The following is a 19902-nucleotide window of genomic DNA, read 5'->3' on the forward strand; positions in this document are numbered from 1 at the left end:
CACTTTCACAAAAGAATGCCAAGTACTATGAGCAGGCTGAGCAGGTCGTTTGCAGAGTGCGGAACAGGCAACCCATGCATTGGCAGTAAAAGTACAGGAGCCAGAGACTGAGGCCACAGCAGGTATGGCCGTGCGCCTGCAGCACCAGGACTTACGCACACACAGAGTAGACAGCTCTGAGCACCTAGCTGCAGGGCGCACACACAGTGACTGCAGTGGCACACAGTGATTCAGTCAGACTCAGCCACACACACACAGATGGTGCACAGTAGATGGCCGGGTCACGAGGGTAACTGACAGGCCAACTGGTACAGGTGGCGGCCATGCTGGGGCATGGAAGTTGTGGGGCCCTTCAGATTGCAGGGGCCCGTCACACTTGTCCCCCTTGACCCCCCCTGTCGCCAGCCCTGCTTACAGTACATGCCAGGGGCAGTTGGAGAGTTGCAAGGCTGCAGCACAATCCAAAATTCAGATAGGGGAGCACCACCAACTACCACCCCAAACACCACAGTCTGGGACTCACTGGCAGGTGTGGCTCCCCTTTTTGAATTTTGGACAGTGGTGCAGTCCCACCTCTGCAACTGACACTAGCTAGGAAGTCCAGGAGCAGAGCATTTTGTGCCTCCTGGAATGGGTCACGTTGGAGGGTATGGGTCACTACTAAGAGCGACTTGAAGACAGAGACGCTCAAACACAGTAGGCCATAGTCCGATGGCTAATCTGCATTTGCCATAGAACTTCTGCATATTTCAATGGTGCGACTGAAGGTGTCTGTGAAGATATTTCATCCTGTACAGTGGGCGCCGCAGTCCATGCGCATCTAGATGCTTGGATGTACACCAGGGAATAAATCTATGCAAGACCAGCCGACATGGACGCGCCCCATTTTGTTCTATTACACTAATAGCAAAATAGTTACTAACTTGCCCTGAACTAACTTTTAGTTTATAAATTAGGCAAATTAATTATTATTATTACTATTATCTTGTTTGGCTCTTGATAAACATGGTATCTAAAAATCAAATGAATCAAGAGACAATCTGCTGAGTCCCACCTGTAATCGTCATTCCGGTTGTCATTGTAAGTGCCACACAAGCCACTAGCTTGATTCTTGTAGCTGGGATCAAGGATGATATACAGACGGTTCCCTTCAGTGTCATACTGAAGATTAAACAGGGGGCTGGCCACATCCAGGAAGGCGGAGGAACTCCTCAAGACAGTTACAGCGCCTTCAAAACACAAACAAATGAAGGTTAAATTATAAAGGATCTCCATATATTATTACCACAGATTCTAACACTGATCGGGCACCGCTGGAGAAATTTTAGACGTCTTGAGCCACGGTATACCCTTTCTTGAATACGACAAACAGTGAAAAGACCCGTTTTCTGGGCTTCCCGAAATAGGGCTTTACACTGCTGTTAGAAACTGTTACAAGGAATCACAGGTAATGGACAAGATGAAGTCTTGGTCTTTATTTTGTATCAGGAATATCAGGTACACAGCATAGGCAAAGATGGATACAGCATTGCAGCATACAGCATACTACGAACTCCTCAGTTTGTTCCAGTGGTCTCTACCGTAGCCCACACTCCCGGCCTATCACTTGGGCAGCTGTTCCACCATCAGGAGTCCTGACCCTCTTCCCTGGAAACACTTATATCAGAAAAGCACAGGTACTTCTAATAAGCCCAACCCTGACCACATCAGTTTTCCTGCTGCTCTAAAACCTGGACTGTATCCTCCACCATAGTTGCATTTACATTTGGATATAGGGTAAGTCATTTTAAAAGATTCCTCTCAGATGTAGCAGTACACACCCACACTTCTAGGTGCCACGTTCACAATCTCTTTTTGGTCTCTCCATATATGTAACTAGACATGCCCTTTGGGTGAAGCATGACACCCCCCCCCCCCCCTCAGTGGGGCAATTTATAAAGTTCTACTACCAACTATAATCTACCTGAAACTAATTTTCAAATGTAGGCAAGGTTGTCCTCTACATTGCCTTTGCCTTCATGTGGAAGCCACAGCCTGCCACAAAACCTAATAGGAAAAAATGATAAACCAAACCCATAAACCAACCAATCATGGATCGTGTCTCGTGTACACAGGTGTATTGTAGAGTCTTTGCACAACAGCTGTTCAATCCGCAATGGCCTAGGACTCTAGGGATCCCTGCTATCTTACTATATAGAGAAGGGGGATTTGGAATTGAGTGATAATCCATTTTAGCATGTGACTGTTCCCGTCTGTCAGGGCCAGTTCTACCTTTAGGCGGGGAGCATTCAGTCTGCCTATAATAAAATTAAGGGTGTCTATGAGGACGACATCCTTGTTGAACTTGACCTTCAAAGACACAACCTTCTCACTTTCACTTGAGGGTCTGGAAAGTGGGTATTGGTGGCAGAGATGGGGGGGGGGGGGGGGGGCAGTAGCTTGAAGTTTTGCCTAGGGTGATGAGAAGCCTTACACCGCTTCTGCTGTCTGTGAAATATTGGATTTATATAAAATTAGGGTTGAACACGTACCATGAATGGAATAAGGAAGAACAATCTCCTCTCCTGCTGATAAAATATTTCCAGTTGACTGTAGTTTAATGCTCGGTTTTGATGTAATGTATATGTCCACAGATTCAATGCAAACTGCATCTGGATCCTAAAAGAAAGTAATTCACTTTACTATTTATTGTTACTCTTTACCATAATTGACTACCCTTCTGCATTCTGCAGGAGACTCCCTGAAATAGTAGCGATCTCCCCATCTCTCTGCATAGTCTAGCAATCTCCCTGATTTCACCTAACCCACATTATACCACTGTTACATTTTTTGTGTGAAATCACATATATACATTCAAATGGAATCATCAGTGCCATTTCCCTGCGTTGGGTATAAGTCACAATTATCCCTATGGCTACATACATTTTAAATAATGATTTTTAGGACAAAGAAAAGGAATGTCTCTGTGTGGTGGTCCAGAAGAATTCAGAGTAATAAAATGTAACCTTTATTAATTCAAAGATAAAATATAGCGAAAATAAAAAAGACACAAAAGACATCAAACATATAACATGTAATAAAAAAGGATATCTCTACCCTTGCAACGTGGGACCCCCAAGTTCCCTAAGTATACTGTATTCACTGTAGATAGTGTTTTGATGTACTGTCCTTTATAAACTTGGTATAGGTATAAGGTAAGTGCGTGGTCTTATTATATGGAATAATCACCCTCAAACGAGTCTAATTGCGACTGGGATGCTCCAAGGTAAGTACGCCCTAATACTTCCGAATGCTGCTGCGTGTAAGCTCCACTAGTAGAAGCTCGACACCGCAGCAAAACGGTAGGGAAATAAAGGGACTGCCGGCTGGTGGTTGGTGTTTATGTCAGGGAGCACGACTGAGGCCCGGCTGAGAGTGGACACACAGATGGTACGGGAGGGCTGCGCTTGCTCCGGCAATGTTAGTGTGGCCGGTTCGTGCTACGGAGACCCAGCGGTTGCAGTGCTGCGCGTCATGCACTGCGCCTACACGCCGGACTCGGAGCTCACGGACCCACTCGCTCACGGACCACGGTCACCTATACTATATGTTAAGCTAGACAGATCAAAATGCATTCAATGGGGAAGGGGAGTGGGGGGTAGCCACGATGGTACGGTCGGCATACGCTTCGCTATTAGCTTCGTCAGCTTGGTCCTGACAAGCTAATAGCGAAGTGTACACCGACCGTACCTTCGTGGCTACCCCCCACTCCCCTTCCCCATTGAATGCATTTTGATCTGTCTAGCTTAACATATAGTATAGGTGACTGTGGTCCGTGAGTGTTTGGGTCCGTGAGTCCGAGTACGGCGTGTAGGCGCAGTGCATGACGCGCAGCACTGCGACCGCTGGGTCTCCGTAGCACGAACCGGCCACACTAACATTGCCGGAGCAAGTGCAGTGCTCCCGTACCATCTGTGTGTCCACTCTCAACCGGGCCTCAGTCGTGCTCCCTGACATAAACACCAGCCGGCAGTCCCTTTATTTCCCTACCGTTTTGCTGCGGTGTCGAGCTTCTACTAGTGGAGCTTACATGCAGCAGCATTCGACAGTATTAGGGCGTACTTACCTTGGAGCATCCCAGTCGGAATTAGACTCGCTTGAGGGTGATTATTCCATATAATAAGACCACGCACTTACCTTATACCTATACCAAGTTTATAAAGGACAGTACATCAAAACACTATCTACAGTGAATACAGTATGCTTAGGGAACTTGGGGGTCCCACATGGCAAGGATAGAGATATCCTTTTTTATTACATGTTATATGTTTGATGTCTTTTGTGTCTTTTTTATTTTCGCTATATTTTATCTTTGAATTAATAAAGGTTACATTTTATTACTCTGAATTCTTCTGGTGCACCACACAGAGACATTCCTTTTCTTTCTCCTAAAAATCTTTGTCTCATTCAGATGTCCAGTGGTAGCACACCCTCCTGAATATAACGAATTGTACTCCCACATTTCATAAGAGGGGCCTTTTGTCTATAAGAATCATACCTCCTGTGCGATTAACAAACCAACTTCCCCTTTCCCTTTCATTGTTCATTTTAAATAATGTTTCTCATGGCCACTTATATGGTACCTCTTGTAAAACACATGGACAAGCCCTGACACATATCAATGTAATTTCTTCAACAACTAAACAGAGAGTTGTAGTAAATGGAGTACAGTCAAAGGAGGGAAAGGTTACAAGTGGGGTACCCCAGGGAACTGTACTTGGACCAGTGCTTTTTAACATCTTTATTGGTGATATTTCAAATGGAATTGAGGGTAAAATGTGCCTTTTTGCAGATGACCCAAAGGTATGCAACAGGGTAGACACACCAGGAAGGGTAAAACAAGTGATTGATGATCTAGGTAGATTAGAGGAATGGTTAAGAGCATGGCAACTACAGTTTAATGCCAAAAAAAATGCAAAATCATGCACTTGGGTCTCAAAAATCCAAAGACTAAATATAGTATAAATGGCACTATAATGGAAACTACTGAGGAAGAGAGGGATCTAGGTGTCACTATTTCAGGGGACTTAAAGGCAGGTAGGCAATGTAACAAAGCAATAAAGAAGGCAAGTCGGATGCTTGGTTGCACAGGGAAAGGTATCAGCAGTAAAAAGAAAGAAGTAATAATGCCACTGTATAGGTCATTGGTACGACCTCATTGAGAGTACTGTGTTCACTTCTGGAGGCCATATCTCCAGAAAGATATAAATACATTAGACAAAGGGCAACTAAAATGGTGCATGGCCTACATCACAAAACTTACCGGAAAGACTAAAAGATCTTAATATGTATAGTTAGAGCAGAGAAGGGAAAGGGGGACATGATATCAACTTTCAAATATATCAAGAGTTTTAACAAGGTACAGGTGGGAGACATTCTTCACAGCGAGAGGAGCAACAGAACACGAGGACATGCACTGACTCCAGAGGGAGGAAGATTCAGGGGAAATTCGAGGAAGAATTACTTCACAGAAAGAGTAGTAGATAAGTGGAATAGCCTTCCATCAGAGGTGGTAGGGGCAAATACAGTAGTACAATTTAAACATGCTTGGGATAGGCATATTTATATCCTTACAAAGAAATAAGGATCAAATTTGGTTTGAGGTAACATGTTTAAAAAGGGGGCAGACTAGATGGGCCAAGTGGTTCTTATCTGCTGTCAAATTCTATGTTTCTATGTAACTATAGTAGATCTTACTGACTGCTTTGGGGCTCATCTGCATTTGGATGCAAGTCATAATAGGACACGCCTTTCTGATGTAGCAGTACATGTCTGCGCCTCTAGGTGTCACCCTCACAAACTCCCTGGCATGCTTTATTAAATGTACATAGGTATGGTCTTAACATTTATTTTGATGTTGCCAGTATTTTACATTTACAAATGGGTGCAAACACAGCATTTAAAGGAAAGCTGATATTAAGTCATTTACAATGATGGCTTGGTGTCCATAGAGCTACGTAAGTATAAATAGCGAACACATGTAACTTTTGTGTGAACTGTGTAAAGGGGTGATAATCAGGTAGAAGAGTTTCAGAAGTTTTCAGGGAATGTTTGATGGTTTGGAAGCTGGATGAGAAAAATGCACAGTACAGGGTGACTGGTCATTAAAACTCATTTTCATGCTGTGTCAGTCTACTGCATCATACCTTCACAGCACTGTCCAGCTCAGAACAGAGCTTATTGTTCAAGCCGATTGTGAATGCGGAGGTTTTCACCAAAACGTAGCTGCAAGCCCCAGGGCTGTCATACAGCGTCCCATCAAAAGTGCGAATCTTTTGGAAACTGGTCACTGAGCAGATACCTAAAGTATAGAACACAGGGAAAATTACATCCCTTATATGTTACTAATATTATAGCTCCTTGTATTATATTCCTTTTAATCATTCAGTAGTAGTAATAATAATAACAACAATAAATACAATAATAATAATAATAATAAAAATAACAAAGTTACCTTGTGAATGTCCAATGGCTTTACAATAATACAAAATTCATAATTACATAAGCCTTGGAGAGTGATAAAGTGGAAAGAGATAAACTCACAACCAATTAGCTTCTACCTGTCTTTTTTTTTTAAACACAGCCTGTAACATGGAAGCTGATTGGCTGGTACTTTATATCTCTCCACTTTATCACTCGTCCCATTTTGTGGGTCGGTCCCATGTCCTGCCCATGGAAGGCTGTGTCCTGGGTTGTGCGGGATGGGGGGGAGGCAGTTCCCCCATGCGCTCACTGCAATGGCCAATAGCTCTCACAGCACGGTTTTAATAGGAAAACAACTTATGTAACTCCTGTACACTATGAACCTTATTCAGGTCTGTTCGCAAAGTGCGTTCGTTCGCATGCGTACCGATGTTTTGTTACCGCGCAGTGCGTGCACCCACTGTGAATAGTCAGATCGCTGGGTGCACGCACCCAGAACAGTGGAAGAGAAGAGGGGAGGGGGGTGGCCGCATTAGCATATGTGAACGCCCAGTGTTTTATGGGCGTTTCCATGAGGACGCTGGGTGTTCCCATGCTAATGAGGCTGTGACATGGGTGCCGGGGGTGGCCAGCTGACATCACAGGTCAGCTGCCCGCCCATTTCCATATGTAAGAGTGCCTCAGAGCACCCTTACAAATGTGTGCACGTTCCACATCATTCGATGGTCACCGACCATCGAATGATGTGGGTGTTCCCCTGCACTCTGCGAATGGATGTTTATGTAAAACGTACCACCAGGTGGGGTTAGGTTGACTCACAAGGATGCGAATAGGCATCTGAGTGAGTCAACCAAAATAACCCCCTATATGCATCATACATTAACAACTCCAAATAATGAAAACAAGACGGAACAATAAGTGAGGTTACCTGCGCAGCTCTGACTGTTCACACACGTTAATGCGCCATCATTGCAGGTGCTAAAAAACAAAATAACAATAATATATATATTAATAATAACCATACTGTAATAAATCACAATCACATTTTTTAGATTTCTATAGAACAAATAATATCTATCTACAATCAAGCTAAAATCTAGGGGTTTTTCTCCTTGACATGCAGCGCTGCGTGCCATTTTTCGCCCGCCCGCCATTCGCATATGCCACCGCCCCTTCGTAGGGAGAATTCCTCCGCATGGATGCGAATGGATGTTTAGCATAAACATCCACTTGCAGCCTATGGCCAAACACCAACATCCAATGATGTGAAAGGTACACGCAAAACTAAGACACTCTAAGGGGTCTTAGCTTAGCGTGTAATCCTATGGGGAAAATGGTGGGCAGTTGACATCCGGTGATGTCAGCTGCCCACCCCGGCACCCATGTCACTGGGTGATAACCATGGAAACACCCATGAAATGCTGCCCCACCGCCCCATGCCCCCTGTCCAGGGTGGTGGGTGCAAGTGCCGGCGAACACTCTGTTTCCTGTGGCCACAGGTGTAGCCACACATTCCATGATTAGGACATCCTCTGCACACCTGAACATATTCAGGACATCCCATATAATGTTCTGTGTCAGTATACAGTGTAGTACTAATGGGTATACTTGTCATTTGCGGCAGTGAGGCCACAAATACTATCATATCTCCAATCTTAGTGAATAAACCCCTTGGGATAGGCTGGTGGATGTAGAATTAATATAGAACGTGCAGCTTACCAGGCAGCACATTCCAACGTCCTGGTGTCTCCATCAGCCAAAGCTTCTTGGTTGAAAGTGCAAGATTTCCCCTCCGGTTTGTCTAATAACCAAAAACAACAAAATGTAAATATAACAAGATACCTCCCAAAAAAACATGTGACATAGGTGACAAAAAGAAGACATTCACAGAGGATCATTCTGAAGCTGTAATAATAAATGAATATCCCAAAATGAAAATGCTTTTTTTAAAGTCTTGTGTAGACCCAATGAAGGTATTGTGTAGAGATGGAAAAATGATGAAACATTTGCATGAATTTAGTATCTGAAAGAAACGGGCCATTTCACAGCGGCGAAAAGATCCAAGTTTACAAACGTTAAGTTCTACTTCTGCTATCCTGTGAGATTGTCCGCAGTATTTATAGTGTACTCTAATGGGGCCTACACGCGGGGCGATTTCGATCCATTTTCTAAGCGATCTGACCAGATCGCTTAGAAAATGATCCTACATGCATGATGCATGATACTGTGCCTGTAGCCTAAGGAAGTTGTTCTGGTTGATGTGCTTGGAAGTGAATTTGCATCCTTTCAAATCAACCAGATCCCACCTTGTGAATGGTGGTACTCCAGCCCACCATTCGCAAGGTGCATACATTTGCACTTGCTGCATCCATTCGCAGCCTGCCGGGGAACACCCACATCATTTGATGGTCGCCGGCCATCGAATGATGTGGAACGTGCACGCAGATCTAAGGTTGCTCAGAGCAACCTTAGATCTGCTTGCACATTCTAAGGGAAGTGGGCGGGCAGCTGACATCCGGTGATGTCAGCTGCCCACCCCCCACCCCCGTGTCATTGGCCCATTAGCATGAGAACTCCCAGTGTTTTCATGGGAACGCCCATGAAACGCTGGCCATTCCCATATGCTAATGGGCCCATGCCGCCCCCACCGAACGCACATGGCCGTGCGAATGGACCTGAACAAGGTCCTTACTGTGTATATTTATGGATACCTGAAAATATCTATATTATAATTTCCAGGTGGGTTGTGCCATTTAATAAAATCTCTATTCATATAATTTTAAAATGTAAATTGATCTTATTTAGGTATTCCCTGCCACCAAGTCACCCAACCAGAGAAATAATTTAAAATCAATACACTGTAGTTTGCCGGCAACATCACGACTTTGACGGTATAGTAAAATATTGTAGATTTAAAGTGGAATTAACTTTTCAGGCAAAATCAGTCTGACTTTCACTTAGGTCTCGCCTTAGGTTTAGCAGCTGTTTTATCAAAACCCTACGGGTGCCCTCTCATCACAAGCTGTTACATTTGGGCTTCCCGCTGTGCCAACCGGTCATTTTTCAAACCAGCCAATAATATTACAGTTAGTATTATTAACTTAATGTAAGATCACTTCACATTAAACACTTAGCAATACAAATATTGAAGGGCCTCTAAAAGGCAAGTAGAAAATGATGATACAGTAGATATCTGAGGTTGTATCATATAATATGGACTGTAGCGAGACATACCAACAAGTTCTTTTGTGTTATCTTCCTCAGATGATTCTTTGCTTTCACTTTTTATCTTAATATCAATGCCTCCATGTTTCTCTTTGCTGTTATGTTTTTTGCCTAATTTAACTTCAAGTCCAACTGTTTCAATGGGAAGATTAAAAATAAGTCAATGGTATTAACACATTGTGTAGACAGCAGTAGTGTTACTAAAAATATTGTGCCCCCCCGCTGAAATTTCGTCAGCGCCGCCCCCCCTTCCCCCACGTAAGTTAAACACCCCCCACCCGGCCCACCCGCACAGTAAAGTTGTCTGCCAGGAGCTCACGTGTGGTTCGGGGCCAGGGACCCACAGAAGATTTGTCTGTGGTTCCGGTTCCCCTGTCCACTCCTTGCTCCAGCGTCTTATGCAAACGCCCCATACAGCAGACACTTTTCTGCTGTATGGGGGGCGGACATTTTGTGATAGTCCATTTACATTAGAAGCAGAAGCCAGGAGGGGACAGGGAGCCGGGACCACAGACAAATCGTCTGCAGATCCCGGGCTCCGATCACAGGTAAGTTCCCAGCAGGCGGCAGTTGCATTACAATAGCCCCACAGACCCCGGCGCCCACACCTATACAGCGTCTCCCCGCGGGGTCTGCAGGGCTATTGTTACGCCACTGGAGGACAGAGCATTTTAGTTGGACCCCAAAAATTAGGTGGATACAGATTCCCGGAGAAGTGAACCTCAAATGTCTTTTTAGAATAGTGTTAGAGAAGTAGAGTTATGTTTATATTTCCGGTACTCTTTACCTAGCACGGCACCCACGATTTTGATCATGGGCATCGCAGGTAAAAAAATCGCGGGCATCGCGGCCACTGAATGCACTAAAAATCGGGTGCGACGCGACCGACGCGATGCCCGCGATTTGCCATAGGGATCAATGTTAAATTTCTCAATTGACCCGATTTTACTGTTCAATGCCTCAATTGACCCGATTTTTCCATAGGAAACAATGTTAAATGGCCCACAGAGGCCAAATACCCACCCTGAAGTGTGAAATGGCCCCCACAATTGTTAACGGCACCCCACGATCAACGTGAACCCGAAGCGTGGCGAGCGCAGCGAGCCCGCGAGGGGCGGCGGTACGCGTCCTACGACCTTTTCATACCCCCACTATCCACGTCGGCGTAGAGTTGAGAATAGAATAGTGTGGCGAGCGCAGCGAGCCACCGAGCCCAAAGCGTGGTGAGTGCAGCGAGCCCCGCGAGGGGACGCGGATACCTTCACAGGTAAACGCGTCCCTTCGCGGGCTTCACAGGTATCCGCGTCCGCTCGGTGGCTCGCTGCGCTCGCCACACTATTCTATTCTCAATTCCACGCCGACGTGGATAGTGGGGGTATGAAAAGGTTGTAGGACGCGTACCGACGCCCCTCGCGGGCTCCCTGCGCTCGCCACGCTTCGGGTTCACGTTGATCGTGGGGTGGCGTTAACAATTGTGGGGGCCATTTCACACTTTAGGGTGCCTATTTGGCCTCTGTGGGCCATTTAACATTGTTTCCTATGGAAAAATCGGGTCAATTGAGGCATTGAACAGAAAAATCGGGTCAATTGAGAAATTTAACATTGTTCCCTATGGGAAATCGCGGGCATCGCGTCGGTCGCGTCGCACCCGATTTTTTTGTGCATTCAATGCCCGCGATGGCCGCGATGGGCGCCGTGCTAGGTAAAGAGTACCATATTTCCTAATAAAATACTGTATATATCATCAGTGCTGCAGTCCAGGCTGGAATGCCGCCAGCCTGAGTGTTGAACCTTTCCTACAGACAACACTCTATTGTGCAAACTACATTCTCTGGTCACTTATTTGCGGAGTCTGACTGTTAATATTGTAGGTTTTAACATAAAGAGAAAGAAAAAAAGTTTTTGTTCCCTTAGAAGAAAAAAAGTCAGAGCAGTCAAACTTTGGAACTCTTTTCCGGGAGAAGTGGTGTCGGCAGAGACAATACATTTGTTTAAAATAAGGTTGTATAAATATTTATTGGTTAAAAACCTCCATGGGTACAAATAAGATTCAAAATCTTTCTTTAAAATTTTCAGAACATACTATACACCAAGGGATTAACTATAAAAACCTAGGTTGAACTAGATGGACGTCTTTAGAAGTCTTTATTCAGCCTTATCTACTAAGTAACTACAGTATATGTGACTATGTAACTCCCTTTCCTGATGGCATATGCAGATGTTTATGCACTTGCCAGTGCCAGCACCCCACCGACTACCCACCGCCACCAATATCAGTGTCCGTGGGGATCGTATAGTGTGTATGGGCTTTAAACACAAGTAGAAAAATGAAGATACAGTAGATATCTGAAGTTGTGTCAAATACTATGGTAAATAACTCTACATACCATCAATTTCTTTTGAGTTATCTTCCTTAGATGATTTTTTGCTTCCACCTTTTATCTTAATATCAATGCCTCCATGTTTCTCTTTGCTGTTATGTTCTTTACCCGATTTAACTCCGATTTCAGAATCATCTGTTTGAAGATTAAAAAGGAGTCAATGGTATTACAGGTTGAGTATCCCGTATCCGTGCATCCCTTATCCTAATTATTCCAAACATTGTGTTTTTTTTGGAACAATTACATTTTTTTTGTTCCCCCCCTAACCCTTTTTTTAGGGCGGGAAAAAGGGTTAGGGGGAAACACAGGGCACACATGCAGGGGACAGTAGGATGGATTTGGGTGGGGTGTGCTAAAACTGAAATCTAAATTTCAGGGTAAAAATAATGCAGCCAGTATTTACCCTGCACAGACGCAAAATACTGTAACTCACACAAATCTAACTCTGTCTATACATGTTACATCTACCACACCTGCCGTTCACATGGTTTTGCCCATTTTGAGAAATAATTTGTAATGCAATCAGATCTGAAAAAGGGCTAGTATGTATGGGGCTTTAAACAAAAGTAGAAAATGAAGATACAGTAGATATCTGAAGTTGTGTCAAATAGTAAATAACTCTACATACCATCAATTTCTTTTGAGTTCTTTTCCTTAGATGATTTTTTGCTTCCACCTTTTATCTTAATATCAATGCCTCCATGTTTCTCTTTGCTGTTATGTTCTTTGCCCAATTTAACTCCGATTTCAGAATCATCTGTTTGAAGATTGAGGAGTCAATGGTATTACAGGTTGAGTATCCAGTATCCATGCATCCCTTATCCGAATTATTCAAAAAATCGTGTTTTTTTATAACAATTCAATTTTTTTTGTCCCCTCCCCCTAACCCTTTTTTAGGGCGGGAAAAGGGGTTAGGGGGAAACACAGGGCACACGTGCAGGGGACAGTAGGATGGATTTGGGTGGGGTGTGTTAAAACTGAAATCTAAATTTCAGGGTAAAAATAATGCAGCCAGTATTTACCCTGCACAGAAACAAAATACTGTAACTCACACAAATCTAACTCTGTCTATACATGTTACATCTGCCCCACCTGCCGTTCACATGGTTTTGCCCATTTTGAGAAATAATTTGTTATGCAATCAGATCTGAAAAAGGGCTAGTGTGTATGGGGCTTTAAACAAAAGTAGAAAATGAAGATACAGTAGATATCTGAAGTTGTGTCAAATAGTATGGTAAATAACTCTACGTACCATCAATTTCTTTTGAGTTATCTTCCTTAGATGATTTTTTGCTTCCACCTTTTATCTTAATATCAATGCCTCCATGTTTCTCTTTGCCCAATTTAACTCCGATTTCAGAATCATCTGTTTGAAGATTGAGGAGTCAATGGTATTACAGGTTGAGTATCCAGTATCCATGCATCCCTTATCCGAATTATTCAAAAAATCGTGTTTTTTCATAAAAATTCAATTTTTTTTGTGTCTCCCCCCCCCCCCCCCTAACCCTTTTTTAGGGCGGGAAAAGGGGTTAGGGGGAAACACAGGGCACACATGCAGGGGACAGTAGGATGTATTTGGGTGGGGTGTGTTAAAACTGAAATCTAAATTTCAGGGTAAAAATAATGCAGCCAGTATTTACCCTGCACATACAGTAGATATCTGAAGTTGTGTCAAATAGTATGGTAAATAACTCTACATACCATCAATTTCTTTTGAGTTATCTCCCTTAGATGATTTTTTGCTTCCACCTTTTATCTTAATATCAATGCCTCCATGTTTCTCTTTGCCCAATTTAACTCCGATTTCAGAATCATCTGTTTGAAGATTGAGGAGTCAATGGTATTACAGGTTGAGTATCCAGTATCCATGCATCCCTTATCCGAATTATTCAAAAAATCGTGTTTTTTTATAACAATTCAATTTTTTTTGTGTCCCCCCCCCCCCTAACCCTTTTTTAGGGCGGGAAAAGGGGTTAGGGGGAAACACAGGGCACACGTGCAGGGGAGAGTAGGATGGATTTGGGTGGGGTGTGTTAAAACTGAAATCTAAATTTCAGGGTAAAAATAATGCAGCCAGTATTTACCCTGCACATACAGTAGATATCTGAAGTTGTGTCAAATAGTATGGTAAATAACTCTACATACCATCAATTTCTTTTGAGTTATCTTCCTTAGATGATTTTTTGCTACCACCTTTTATCTTAATATCAATGCCTCCATGTTTCTCTTTGCTGTTATGTTCTTTGCCTAATTTAACTCCGATTCCAGAATCAACTGTTTGAAGATTAAAAAAGAGTCAATGATTTTATAACATTGGAACTGTGTATATAGAGAAATGTTATTTAATAAAATACTGTATATATCATCAGTGCTGCAGCCCAGGCTGGTAGGCCGCCATCCTGAGTATCGAATCTTTCCTACTGACAGCCCTCTATTGTACAAATTACATTCTCTGGTCACTTATCTGTGGAGTCTGATTGTTAAAATTGTAGGTTTTAACATAAATAGATTGCCTGGAGGATACCTGAAAGGTTTTGTATCAAGGATAAAAACATCGATACAAACCACTCAATTTTCAATTGTAACCAGAAAAATACAGCTGACTGTAATTTTGTATAAAAAATGCATTAATGCAATTGATAATATTCTTTTAAGCTGAAACTGTTATAAATCAAAGCATCACACAGATTTATTGTCCCTTAATTTCTACAAAAGTAGATGAAAATTAGCACTGATACCTACCTTTTAAGAAGAGGGCCATTTTATTATAAAGGTAGAGATACAGTATTTTAGTCCCCATTTGGCCAACTAATTAAAATATTTGGGATAAAAACTCAACAAGCCCTAAAATTAAATAATTGTATCTCAAACCCCCCCCCCCCCACCTCCGCGCACCACCATCACTCCCTTCCCTGATGGCATATGCAGGTGTTTATGCACTTACCAGTGCCAGCACCCCACCAGCTACCCACCGCCACCAATATCGGTGTCAGCGGGGATCGTATAGTGTGTATGGAGCTTTAAACGCAAGTAGAAAATTATGATACAGTAGATATCTGAAGCTGTGTCCAATAATATGGTAAATAACTCTACATACCATCAATTTCTTTTGAGTTATCTTCCTTAGATGATTTTTTGCTTCCACCTTTTATCTTAATATCAATGCCTCCATGTTTCTCTTTGCTGTTATGTTCTTTGCCCAATTTAACTCCGATTTCAGAATCATCTGTTTGAAGATTGAGGAGTCAATGGTATTACAGGTTGAGTATCCAGTATCCATGCATCCCTTATCCGAATTATTCAAAAAATCGTGTTTTTTTGGAACAATTCAATTTTTTTTGTCCCCCCCCCTAACCCTTTTTTAGGGCGGGAAAAGAGGTTAGGGGGAAACACAGGGCACACGTGCAGGGGACAGTAGGATGGATTTGGGTGGGGTGTGTTAAAACTGAAATCTAAATTTCAGGGTAAAAATAATGCAGCCAGTATTTACCCTGCACAGAAACAAAATACTGTAACTCACACAAATCTAACTCTCTCTATACATGTTGCATCTGCCCCACCTGCCGTTCACATGGTTTTGCCCATTTTGAGAAATAATGTGTAATGCAATCAGATCTGAAAAAGGGCTAGTATGTATGGGGCTTTAAACAAAAGTAGAAAATGAAGATACAATAGATATCTAAAGTTGTGTCAAATAGTATAATAAATAGCTCTACATATCATCAATTTCTTTTGAGTTATCTTCCTTAGAGGATTTTTTGCTACCACCTTTTATCTTAATATCAATGCCTCCATGTTTTTCTTTGCTGTTATGTTCTTTGCCCAATTTAACTCCGATTCCAGAATCAACTGTTTGAAGATTAAAAAGGAGTCAATGGTTTTATAACATTGGAACTGTGTATATAGAGAAACGTTATTTAATAAAATACTGTATATATCATCAGTGCTGCAGCCAAGGTTGGTAGGCCGCCATCCTGAGTATCGAGTATTTCCTACTGACAGACCTCTATTGTACAAATTACATTCTCTGGTCACTTATCTGTGGAGTCTGATTGTTAAAATTGTAGGTTTTAACATAAATAGGTTGCCTGGAGGATACCTGAAAGGTTTTGTATCAAGGATAAAAACATCGATACAAACCACTCAATTTTCAATTTTAACCAGAAAAATACAGCTGACTGTAATTTTGTATAAAAAATCATTAATGCAATTTATAATTTTCTTTTAAGCTGAAACTGTTATAAATCAAAGCATCACACAGATTTATTGTCCCTTAATTTCTACAAAAGTAGATGAAAATTAGCACTGATACCTACCTTTTAAGAAGAGGGCCATTTTATTATAAAGGTAGAGATACAGTATCCTACATATTAGTCCCCATTTGGCCAACTGATTAAAATATTTGGGATAAAAACTCAACAAGCCCTAAAATTAAATAATTGTATCTCACCACCCCCCCCCCCACCTCCGCGCACCACCATCACTCCCTTCCCTGATGGCATATGCAGGTGTTTATGCACTTGCCAGTGCCAGCACCCCACCAGCTAACCACCGCCGCCAATATCGGTGTCAACGGGGATTGTATAGTGTGTATGGAGCTTTAAACGCAAGTAGAAAATTATGATACAGTAGATATCTGAAGCTGTGTCCAATAATATGGTAAATAGCTCTACATACCATCAATTTCTTTTGAGTTATCTTCCTTAGATGATTTTTTGCTTCCACCTTTAATCTTAATATCAATGCCTCCATGTTTCTCTTTGCTGTTATGTTCTTTGCCCAATTTAACTCCGATTTCAGAATCATCTGTTTGAAGATTGAGGAGTCAATGGTATTACAGGTTGAGTATCCAGTATCCATGCATCCCTTATCCGAATTATTCAAAAAATCGTGTTTTTTTGGAACAATTCAATTTTTTTTGTTCCCCCCCCCCCCAACCCCTTTTTATGGCGGGAAAAGGGGTTAGGGGGAAACACAGGGCACACGTGCAGGGGACAGTAGGATGGATTTGCGTGGGGTGTGTTAAAACTGAAATCTAAATTTCAGGGTAAAAATATTGCAGCCAGTATTTACCCTGCACAGAAACAAAATACTGTAACTCACACAAATCTAACTCTCTCTATACATGTTGCATCTGTCCCACCTGCCGTTCACATGGTTTTGCCCATTTTGAGAAATAATGTGTAATGCAATCAGATCTGAAAAAGGGCTAGTATGTATGGGGCTTTAAACAAAAGTAGAAAATGAAGATACAATAGATATCTGAAGTTGTGTCAAATAGTATGGTAAATAGCTCTACATACCATCAATTTCTTTTGAGTTATCTTCCTTAGATGATTTTTTGCTTCCACCTTTTATCTTAATATCAATGCCTCCATGTTTCTCTTTGCTGTTATGTTCTTTGCGCAATTTAACTCCGATTTCAGAATCATCTGTTTGAAGAGTAAAAAGGAGTCAATGGTTTTATAACATTGGAACTGTGTATATAGAGAAAAAACTTTATTTTGATTTTGTTCCAAAAATATGGGTGGATTCGGATTTCTGGAGAAGCGAACCTCACATTTCTATTTAGAATAGTGTACAGAAGTAGAGTTATGTTTATGTTTTTTTACTGTGAGCTTAAAAAAATAGTATCTCCTAATAAAATACTGTATATATCATTAGTGCTGCAGTCCGGGCTGGAAGGCCAACATCCTGAGTGTTGAACATTTCCTACAGACAACACTCTATTGTGCAAACTACTCTGGTCACTTATCTATGAGTCTGATTGTTAATATTGTAGGTATTAACATAAATAGATTGCCTCTAGGATAACTGAAAGGTATTGCATCTAGGATAAGAACATCGATACAAACCAATCAATTTGTAATTTTAACCAGAAAAATACAGCTGACTGTAGTTTTGTATTAAAATCATTATTTCAACTTTTAATACTCTTGTAAGCTGAATCTGTTATAAATCAAAGTACAGGTTGAGTATCCCGTATCCAAAATGCTCGGGACCAGGAGAATTTTGGATAACGTATTATTCCGTATTTCGGAATATTTTAATATTTCAATGATGTATTTTGAAGTATCTTGCATTTATGCTGTATAAATACATCAAACACATGAAATGCACACAAATATATGTTATTTGTTCAAAAAACAAGGTTTCAAAACATGAAACAAAATTTGTGTACTATCTCAGATATTGAATTTGAATGCCAAGCAATCATTGTCTTGTACATATATAGTGGCAGTTACATATCATGTCCCCAGTAGTGCTGTTACAAATGTGCACAGTGAGTTTTAGCAAAGAAATTATTTTTTTGTCACTTTCTGGAATGTATGGTTTTCGGAATTATTTGGATAACGGATATTCGGATACGGGATACTCAACCTGTATCACACTTTATTTATTTGTTGTCCGTTATTTTGTACAAAAGATGAAAATTAGCACTGACACCTACTTAAAAGAAAAAGAAGTATCGGGGCCATTTATTATAAAGGCAGGGATATAGTATATTTCAGTCCCCATTTGGCCAATTGAATAAAATATTAGGGATCAAAATTCAACAGGCCCTGAAATTAAATAATTCTATGGCCTACGCTCCCCCCCCCCCACACCTCGTGCTACCATCACTCCCTTCCCTGCCAGCATAGGCAGGTGTTTATGTACTCCCTATTGCCAGCACCCCACCAGGTCCGCGCCGCCACCAATATCGGTGTCATCATTGATCATATACTGTGTATGGGCCTTTAAATGCAATTAGAAAATGACAATACAGTAGAATCTGAAGTTGTGTCAAAAACTATGGTAAATAGCTCTACATACCATCAATTTCTTTTGAGTTATCTTCCTTAGATGATTTTTTGCTTCCACCTTTTATCTTAATATCAATGCCTCCATGTTTCTCTTTGCTGTCATGTTCTTTGCCCAATTTAACTCCAAATCCAGAATCAACTGTTTGAAAAAAAATAGGAGTCAATAGTTCAATCCAACTGGAATTGTGTATACAGAGGAAACATGTTATATTGGTTTTGTTCCCCAAAATTGTGTGGATTCGGATTTCTAGAAAAGCAAACCTCACATTTCTATTTAGAATAGTGTTAGAGAAGTAGAGTTATGTTTATGTTTTATTTTACTGTGAGCTTAATAAAATAGTATCTCCTAATAAAATACTGCATATATCATCAGTGCTGCAGCCCAGGCTTGTAGGCTGCCATCCTGAGTGTTGAACCTTTCCTACAGACAGCAGTCTATTGTGCAAACTACATTCTCTCGTCACTTATCTGCAGAGTCTGATTGTTAATATTGTAGATTTTAACATAAATAGATTGCCTGTAGGATAACTGAAAGGTATTGCATCTAGGATAGGAACATCGATACAAACCAATCAATTTGTAATTTTAACCAGAAAAAAACAGCTGACTGTAGTTTTGTATTAAAATCATTATTTCAATTTGTAATACTCTTGTAAGCTGAATCTTTTATAAATCAAAGTATAACACGTTATTTATTTGTTGTCCCTTAGTATCAGGGCCATTTATTATAAAGGCAGGGATATCCTATATTTCAGTCCCCATTTGGCCTACTGAATAAACTATTGGGGATCAAAATTCAACAGGCCCTGAAATTAAATAATTCTATGGCCTATGCTGCCCCCACCTCACGCCCCCATCACTCCCTTCCCTGCCAGCATAGGCAGGTGTTTATGTACTCCGCATTGCCAGCACCCCACCAGGTCCCCGCCGCCACCAATATCAGTGTCATCTTTGATCATATACTGTGTATGGGCCTTTAAATGCAATTAGAAAATAACAATACAGTAGATATCTGAAGGTGTGTCAAA

General features: G+C 41.5%; 2 protein-coding genes and 1 long non-coding RNA gene across 3 annotated transcripts in view; all 3 read right to left on the bottom strand.

Annotated features, from left to right (window-relative positions):
- Nucleotides 1–13488, bottom strand: part of LOC146041519 (otogelin-like protein) — a 78309-nt gene extending 64821 nt beyond the window's left edge. Inside the window, exons 1-10 of the mRNA XM_083161482.1 lie at nucleotides 13467–13488; nucleotides 13321–13434; nucleotides 12697–12825; nucleotides 12075–12203; nucleotides 9697–9819; nucleotides 8182–8263; nucleotides 7391–7440; nucleotides 6186–6340; nucleotides 2532–2658; nucleotides 1055–1229 (exon numbers count right to left, since the gene is read on the bottom strand). Coding sequence (XP_083017608.1) covers nucleotides 1055–1229; nucleotides 2532–2658; nucleotides 6186–6340; nucleotides 7391–7440; nucleotides 8182–8263; nucleotides 9697–9819; nucleotides 12075–12203; nucleotides 12697–12825; nucleotides 13321–13434; nucleotides 13467–13488 — 1106 coding nt within the window. The remainder of the gene's footprint in view (nucleotides 1–1054; nucleotides 1230–2531; nucleotides 2659–6185; nucleotides 6341–7390; nucleotides 7441–8181; nucleotides 8264–9696; nucleotides 9820–12074; nucleotides 12204–12696; nucleotides 12826–13320; nucleotides 13435–13466) is intronic.
- A 306-nt stretch (nucleotides 13489–13794) lies between these two features.
- Nucleotides 13795–15289, bottom strand: LOC146041885 (uncharacterized). The gene is made up of 3 exons (XR_014463651.1): nucleotides 15166–15289; nucleotides 14214–14342; nucleotides 13795–13883 (listed from the first exon to the last, which is right to left on the bottom strand). It is a non-coding gene; the product is annotated as an uncharacterized LOC146041885 (long non-coding RNA).
- Nucleotides 15290–15780: 491 nt separating this feature from the next.
- LOC146041520 (uncharacterized) overlaps nucleotides 15781–19902 on the bottom strand; it is a 197909-nt gene continuing 193787 nt past the window's right edge. The window contains exons 9-12 of the mRNA XM_083161483.1: nucleotides 18885–19013; nucleotides 17372–17500; nucleotides 16746–16874; nucleotides 15781–15917 (exon numbers count right to left, since the gene is read on the bottom strand). Of these exons, the coding sequence (XP_083017609.1) occupies nucleotides 15781–15917; nucleotides 16746–16874; nucleotides 17372–17500; nucleotides 18885–19013 (524 nt within the window). The remainder of the gene's footprint in view (nucleotides 15918–16745; nucleotides 16875–17371; nucleotides 17501–18884; nucleotides 19014–19902) is intronic.

This window comes from Crinia signifera, chromosome 19, assembly GCF_055691185.1.
Source record: "Crinia signifera chromosome 19, ASM5569118v1, whole genome shotgun sequence".
Taxonomy (NCBI): domain Eukaryota; kingdom Metazoa; phylum Chordata; class Amphibia; order Anura; family Myobatrachidae; genus Crinia; species Crinia signifera.